The sequence below is a fragment of the Acyrthosiphon pisum genome, unplaced genomic scaffold (genome assembly GCF_005508785.2).
Source record: "Acyrthosiphon pisum isolate AL4f unplaced genomic scaffold, pea_aphid_22Mar2018_4r6ur Scaffold_21498;HRSCAF=24125, whole genome shotgun sequence".
Lineage (NCBI taxonomy): Eukaryota > Metazoa > Arthropoda > Insecta > Hemiptera > Aphididae > Acyrthosiphon > Acyrthosiphon pisum.
The window spans coordinates 25,204-33,362 of record NW_021770971.1 but is presented as its reverse complement, the minus strand read 5'-3'; the positions used below and the strand labels follow the sequence as shown (position 1 = coordinate 33,362).

Genomic DNA, 8,159 nt, shown 5'->3' with positions numbered 1-8,159 from the left:
GTTGTCTTAAGTATAAATTAGCTTATTAATTTTTTTTTTACATAGTAAGTAAATATGTAAGACTATATTAAAATTATCTCATTTCTCTCATTTTTTTCCATTTCTTCGAGGGCGTCAATATTACATGGTGTTCTTATTTATATTCTTATTTCCTATTGCACCATTTACAAGTCTTAGATACATTTAAATTGGTTCTAAGCATAACTTTAGCTCCTACGAAAATTTCGATTTCCTTTGGCAAACCTCCAGTTTTGTCGTTATCTTTAGGAATAATAGTCAATGGTGTCATTTGTCATTATCAAGTTTTCTCGTTGAATCCACTAATTTATCTTGTGCTTTGATTTTCCACATCTTGAAACCTTTGCTTTTGAAATAATTAAGCACTTTTTGATTATGATTGTTAACTTGGTCATTAGTTGGGTAGATCCTTAAGGCCTTCTCAAGTGCAAATATTGCATTTCCTCCGAAAAAGTGAGTCTCTGCGTGAGTCAATCATACATAACATTTCGTACGGCATTACATACATACATACATACATACATACTATTACAATTTTGCGTATATTCTAAATATAAAATGCAGATACCTTATTTTTCCCTTCTAGAAATCGAGAACGGGTGGGAACTGTTTAGCACATTACTGTCATCCTTAAAATGTAGGTACCTATATTTTGATCATTTAAATTATTTTGACAAAATGTAAACTTAAATTATTACTATTTACTATAACAGATATAATTTGCAAATTTCTATTTATTTTAAAATTACATAGGGAGTGCTATACTGCTATCGCACCATTAGCACGAGCCGCTACTGCATATAAATACTATTTTTGTAATAAAATCAAGAAAACATCTCTACAACTCATATTAATATATATGAACTATAATTTATAAAAATTAATATAATTATAATAGTCAACAACTCACCGTAGAAATTCTTGAAGAGTTTCTTTAATGCTTCACGAACTAGTATAAAATGATTAAATATTGAAACACGAGTACCTATCTGTAATAATATTGCTCTGTGTCTCGGTGATATTATTGATATCTTATTTTTATCTATAATATTCACCTAATAAATATACACTATTTGTTGTGCCTCTGGAGATGACCTCCAGGTACACCCGTCATCGGCGACCTGGTAGTCCAGGTCAAGAATTGACAACTGGATCATGTATTGTCACCGACCTTAAACCTCCATTTGAGCCTCCTAGGTCATGTAGAAGTGACTTAAATTGAACTCGCAAGATTTGATGGCAACAGAAATTAATGAAACATTGCGAGTTAAAGAAAAGCATGTAATAAAAACAATTATAATCATTCGAAAAAAGAGTACATCTGGCCACCATAGTTATACACGATGTGTAGTAACGTTAACATTAAAACTATTTATTTACCCTGTATAATTTATAAATCAATGATTATAAATATGTTTTTGAATAAAATTACAAAAATTATTAAACCAATTGTGTTTCAAAATTATATGTTAAAAAAAACATTTCATAGAAGTGTGACTAAATTTACTTGGAAACAACCATTCATTAATGATCCAATTGAAGTAAGCACATCAAAATTATTATAACTAATAAAATAAAATAAAATATATATTCGTAATATTAAGAAAGAGCTACAGTCAGATAAAAAATATCTGTATGGTAATAATTCGGATACAGCGCTACAGTACAACTGTTCATTGAACATCCATTGTAATTCTCACCCATTACGTCGTTCGGGTATCATTTGTACAATAGGTTTGTGATAAATTAAACTTTAATGTTTAAAGCAATTTTTACTTTACGAAAAATGTCAATAGGACCTGCTTCAGCAGATGTAAAAATATTAGAGGGGCTAATGGATGCTGGAATGAACATAGCTCGGTTAAATTTCTCACATGGAACTCATGATTATCATTTAAAGACTGTGGAAAATATAAGAAAAGCAGTAAAAAGTTATAGCGAAAAAATAGGTAGGAACTACCCATTAGCTATTGCTTTAGACACCAAAGGTCCGGAGATTCGTACAGGTGTGTTGAACGGGAAAGATGCATCAAAAGAGATCAAGTTGAACAAAGGCGATACACTTCGTTTATCGACGGATAAACAATATGAAAATAAAGGTTCAAATAAACTAGTGTACGTCGATTACGAAAATATAACTAAAATCCTGAAAGAAAACGATAGAATATACGTGGACGATGGTTTGATTTTAATGAAAGCTACGAAAATTGGTAAGCTTAGAATACAGTTTATTTTAGGATCGATTAAACTGAAATCAATTTTTACGCTGTAGGTGAAAACTATATTGATTGTATAGTTGAGAACGAAGGCATGTTGGGTAGCCGTAAAGGAATAAACCTACCAGGTGTGGCTGTAGATTTACCAGCTATATCAGAAAAAGATAAAGCTGATATACAATTTGCGGCAGACAATGATCTAGACATGATATTTGCATCGTTCATCAGAGATAGATGTGCGGTAACTGAAATACGAAACATGTTGGGTACGTGTATAGATAAAATAGTGTATAGATACCAGTTAACGGTATTTAGCTGTGCCGTACTTAATTTCAGGTGAACGCAATAAGCACATGTTGATCATTTCAAAAATTGAGAACCATCAGGGTATACAAAACTTGCAATCTATAATCAAAGTATCTGACGGTATTATGGTAGCCAGAGGTGACCTGGGTATCGATATTCCTCCAGAAAAAGTATTTTTAGCTCAAAAATCAATTTTGGCACAGTGTAATATTGTAAGTATATAGTAGAACATTTTTCATTTATTGTTTGCAAATATTGTATGGGTTATAAAACACCTAAATATGCTCATTAATACATAAATTACACGAGTTTACTAATTAATATATAGAACACCAGTTGGGTTTTCGCTAATGTATGTAATTTAGTTATTTATATATATATATCATCGTTAGGTTGATAATTGGGACTGGAGTAGATAACATACAATATTTGTTAATAAATGGACATTGTATAAATCAGAATAAACATTTACAAAAGGAATATTTATATTTGATGTTTAGGTTTAGTAAATACATTTAACCACGAAATACATTTAAATACATTAATTAAACCGTTTATGATAATTTCTAAAATATCTAGTTAGTATTTAGAATAACTATTTGAAGTATGTATTTTTGGATTCATTCAATACATTAACTGAAAGTACACGTAAATCTCTAAGATAACTACCTAGTTATTTTACTGAGTTACAGTAATTCATACATTAACACTAACATTTATAAATATATTTTAAGGCCGGGAAGCCAGGAATTTGTGCTACACAAATGTTGGAGTCAATGACCAAAAAACCACGAGCGACGAGGGCCGAATCATCTGACGTAGCCAATGCAATTTTGGACGGGGCAGACTGTGTTATGTTATCTGGAGAAACAGCCAAAGGTCACTTTCCAATTGAATCTGTTCGAACAATGGACAAAATATGTCGGGAAGCCGAATCTGCAATGTGGCGAAAGGAATTCTATCATGATATGGTTGCAAGTCTAGTAAGTATTTTATATAAAGGTAATTTGTTTTAGATATTAATATTAAAAAAAGGCATTTATTACATAAATTCATATAAAGTATTTTATTATTCGATGTGCAGACATCAATGAGTCCTTAGACTTAGTCATACATAGAAATATATTGTGATAACACAACAAAAAAAGGGGGGGGGGTGGTCTTAAGTTATAATAAAATAGTTTCTAAATTATTAAGAGCCGCCAAAATAATCACCATAATAAAACAAGTACATTTTAGATTCTGAGGGATGTAGTGGTTTTACAATGGTGTTTATTCATTTTTTTTTAATCTTGTTTACAAAATTTCTACCGGAAGAAGTGCTTCGATTTCAACATATCGTATCTTTTAGCAAATTGGAACAAGATGGTACTTAAGAAAGGCCATTTTTTGATTTTCTCAATAATTATTTAATTCCATGGGAAAAAACCATTAAAAATGGGATTTTAATTTCTAACGCTTTCTTTATCTTAAACATAGAAAAGAATAAAACAAAAATAAAAGCATTTAAGTGGATGTCACTCTGCTGTACAGTAGGTTGCAAGTGGGTCACTGTATAATGAATTGTGTCAAATTTGAATTTAATTATATTATTTAATTACTTAAATTTAATTACAATCATATCATTGTACACGAAAAACGATTCTAAGCGGGGACGGTTTGTCAGTCTGGGTATTTGATATTTTATTATAACCTGTAAATTGAAATAATATAATAAATTACAACAAAATAACTAAAATAGTTATTTTTATTATTATTCGTTTCTATGGTTAATATCTGTTGAAATCGAAGCACTCCATCTGGTAGACATTTTGTACATGGGATAAAACAAAAAAATAAACACCATTGTAAAACCACTAGAACATAATGATTTTAGTTATTTTGTTTTAATTTATAAGATTAGTTCAACTTACAGGCTATAATTAAATATAAAACATCTAAACTGACAAACCGTCTCCGCTCAGAATAGTTTTTCGTATACAATGATATGATATTGAATTCAAATTTAATACAAGCCATTATACAGTGACCCACTTATAACCTACTGTACCTACAGTAGAGTGACATCCACTTACCCACTTTTTTTTTATTAACTGCAAAGGGTTTAATATTTGAAAGTTGTAAGACACTCTAATCGTAGTGTTATAGAATTTTAACTGGATTAGTAGGTAATTCAATTATGCACGTACAATACACATTATTGACGTGGGTAATATTATGACTTCAAATTTTGCGTTTATCGTTTACCATTATCAATAGGTTAATTTCAAATCTTATCTGCTGCAATTAAATAGGCCCAAAGAACTTCGAACGACGGTCAAAATATTATGCAAGCCTTGAGAGCCGTAACAGCGGCTGACAATATGAGCGCAGACGTTATTATTGTAATTGACCAGTCCGGTTTTATAGCACATGAAATTGCAATCTACAGACCACGAAGCATCATACTCCTCGTAACCGATAATCATAGGGTGGCTCGGCAATGTCACTTACACCGTGGAATTTTACCAGTATTTTACTACCCCGGTACGATATTTTCAATTAAGTACGATTTATATTATTTTATTGGTTGTGTTAAATTTGAATTAAAATATTGTTATGTAGGTAGGTACTTACATCTATGTTTATAATATTGCTTGATACAATCAGATAAAACTCATTTGTAAACGGTTCTCGGTGTAAGTTTTTTACTGTGCATTTGGATTGAACGAATCCTCACTAATAAAATTCGTATTAATTATTTAATATTATTATTTTAAAGAAAAAAAACAGTTTTGACATGAATTTAAAAAACAATCTTTCTTCTATTAAATGATAAAAAAGCAAATTCTGATTTACAGTTGTATGAATTATATTTTTTTCAGAAATTGGTGAATGCGATGTAGATTTTTCAAATAACTGGAACAAACTTCGGGATTATGCCATAGAATTTGGAAAATCTCTAGGAATAATTAAATCTAGAGATACTATAGTGCTAGTTGGTAAAGAAGGAATCACTGTATTCTGTACTCTCTGATATAATAGTCAAAATATCATCAAATTACATTTACATAAAACACTTACTACACTTGAGATGGCACTAGCGAAAAAAACATTTCGTCTCAACAGATTCTGCTCCACTCATAAAATTTAATATTTTTAAATATTAAAAATTACTTTGTCAAATGAATAAACAAATGTTTTGAATTGGCACGTTTATTATTTGGTATAGTTACTTTTTTAAGTTCATAAAAAAACATTGCAGGTAAGTCACCTTTTATCCATACTATTTAGTCTTGGATTTGTCTACCTATACTACAACTACAACTGTCCTTGAATCTTTTTCAAGTATTTCATACAAGATTATTTAAATAATCAATTAAAATACATTTGAACAAAACTAAACTTAATTAAATTAATGCACATCATAGAAAAATATGATATAATATAGTTTCATTTTTTTTATGATGTTACATACATAGGCGCAACTAGGAACATTTTTCTGGGGGGCTAAAATTATATTGGCACTCAGCAGCAGTGGTGGATTCAGAGGAGCACTGGGACGTGCCCCCCTGTTATAAATGAAAATTTCAGTTAATAAGAATAATAATTAACAACTATTAATTATTATTTATTGTTGAAGTATACAATTAATATTAGTATTCAAACCATGTAAACACACGTCAGTGTACATTGTAGTTTTCTAATACATACTTATGCAGTTACGATATAGCTGTGTAACACTTTTACTATCGCTTTCTATACTATATACAAATATGGGATGACCTCAATCGTTCATATATATATAGGGATCATAGGCGTGTTTACGGGAGGGGCCGGGTGGGCACTGGCCCCCCCGGCCGATTGTGACTCCAACAAAATCATGCCAGGATAAAAAAAAAAATCGTGTGGTGTGTACCTGCATTACCTATAGATTTTGATTGTAATTTTTTTAGTTACCTACGCATTTATGAATTGTGATTATAATTTATTATCAGATAATATTATCATCAATTCTTTATAACTACATAACATGGTACAAGGTACAACTTACTGTTGTGCCCATTTACCAGGTCTTGCGCTGTGGTATATAATTCTATTATGTCTATGGTGTTATCACAGATTATATAACATTTTATCTAACCATTGATAATAAGTTTTTATCAGATAAAAATATCCAATTATCGATTATCATTTCAAAAATGTGTTTAGAAATTTCAAATTTTACGATTTGTTAAAATAGTTAATAGTTAAAGTTTGTTAATAGTTTTACAATTTCCATCTTATTTACCTTGTGTACTTAATACCAATTTATAATGGATGGAAAAAAAAATAGTTTGTTCAAGTATTTTAAAAAGGTTGATACAAATAAAGGTAAGTACCTATATGGTTAAATTATTAACCAACCCTGATTATTATTTTATTTTTAATACTGTGTTTGTTTTTTACTATCTAAATATAATAGTGCAGCAAACCAGTCATGAACTTCAGAGTTCCACAACTGATGTTTCAACTGATTCAAGTTTAATTAAATCAGTACCTTTGATCATCTCTTCAACAAGTAACAGTGTGTCAGGTACATACATAAGTCAAGTATGATCAATAATCTTTAAAATATTTATCATAAAGTTTATCTAATGATTCAGTTGTAGAGTGACTTTACATAGGAGTTATCATAAGTGCCCCATGCTTTTCGTTTTTTGTAATTCACAAGTTTTAAAAATTTTGCAACAAATACATTTTAGAAACACTTTTAGTAATATCTTGATAACCTTGAAGTTTCATTAAGAAATTGTTTTAAAAGTAAGTTTATTTTCAACTTTTTCGTTCATGTATTAAGTAGTATTAAGAAAAGCATGTTTTTAAAAAAATGTTTTCATTTTTTTTTATTGGATTATTGTGTGAAGTACAAGTAATTGTACTCTTTATTTAAAATATCGTAGGACTTTTCTTTTTACCAATATTATTTTTCATAATTTAACTATTCATCTATATGTTATCCTTTGAAATATAATGCAACTAAGCATATTATTAGAACACTAATATCACATAATATTTTTTATTAATTAAAATAAATGTAAAACTATATTTTTTTCTAAATTTCAAGTAAATTTTTATTCTTTAGAATAATTAATTATAAATATGGTTTGCAAGATCCAAAGTTGACTTAACAACAAAATAAAATCTGTTTTCAAAAGTACTATCGGAGGAAAACTGAAGTCATCACTTAGGAACGTGTGAATATTTTTCTCTAAAAAATCATAATGTCGAATGAATTTTTCGAAATCTGATTTTGGGAATTTTTTAATATGCATAAAGACCATATTTTCAATTTCTTGAAAATTTTTCGGAGTACTTAAGGAGTGTCCTGTGAAAATAATAGCTTCAGTTTCTCAAATGAGAATCTACACCTTTTTTATTGGAAATGATTTAATTCATACATTTTTTTGAAAATGTTGATGGATTTCGAAATTTGAGCTAGTAATTTTTTAGTAGTTCTTTGTTGGAATTATAAACAAAACACACTTTATAATGTAGTGTATAAGTAATATATTCACACTGTAGTTCAGCAGACGCCGACTGTATATTTTTATAATACTAGGTACAGCATATATGAAGGACTTGGAACAACAACCAGGT

At 29.2% G+C, this 8,159-nt stretch overlaps 1 protein-coding gene across 2 annotated transcripts; it reads left to right on the top strand.

Moving 5' to 3' along the window:
- Positions 1 to 1,052: 1,052 nt before the first annotated feature.
- Positions 1,053 to 5,738, top strand: LOC100568549 (pyruvate kinase-like). Of its 2 annotated transcripts, XM_003241021.4 has the most exons (8): positions 1,090 to 1,559; positions 1,623 to 1,752; positions 1,815 to 2,228; positions 2,291 to 2,500; positions 2,571 to 2,752; positions 3,275 to 3,523; positions 4,835 to 5,066; positions 5,405 to 5,738. In XM_003241021.4, the coding sequence occupies exons 1-8, from the start codon at positions 1,362 to 1,364 to the stop codon at positions 5,554 to 5,556; spliced, it is 1,767 nt and encodes a 588-aa protein (XP_003241069.3). In that variant the 5' UTR covers positions 1,090 to 1,361; the 3' UTR covers positions 5,557 to 5,738. The 2 variants fall into 2 exon arrangements, with proteins under 2 accessions (XP_016655807.2, XP_003241069.3); XM_016800318.2 differs by lacking the exon at positions 4,835 to 5,066 and having other exon boundaries at positions 1,053 to 1,559; positions 5,405 to 5,551.
- Positions 5,739 to 8,159: the final 2,421 nt, after the last annotated feature.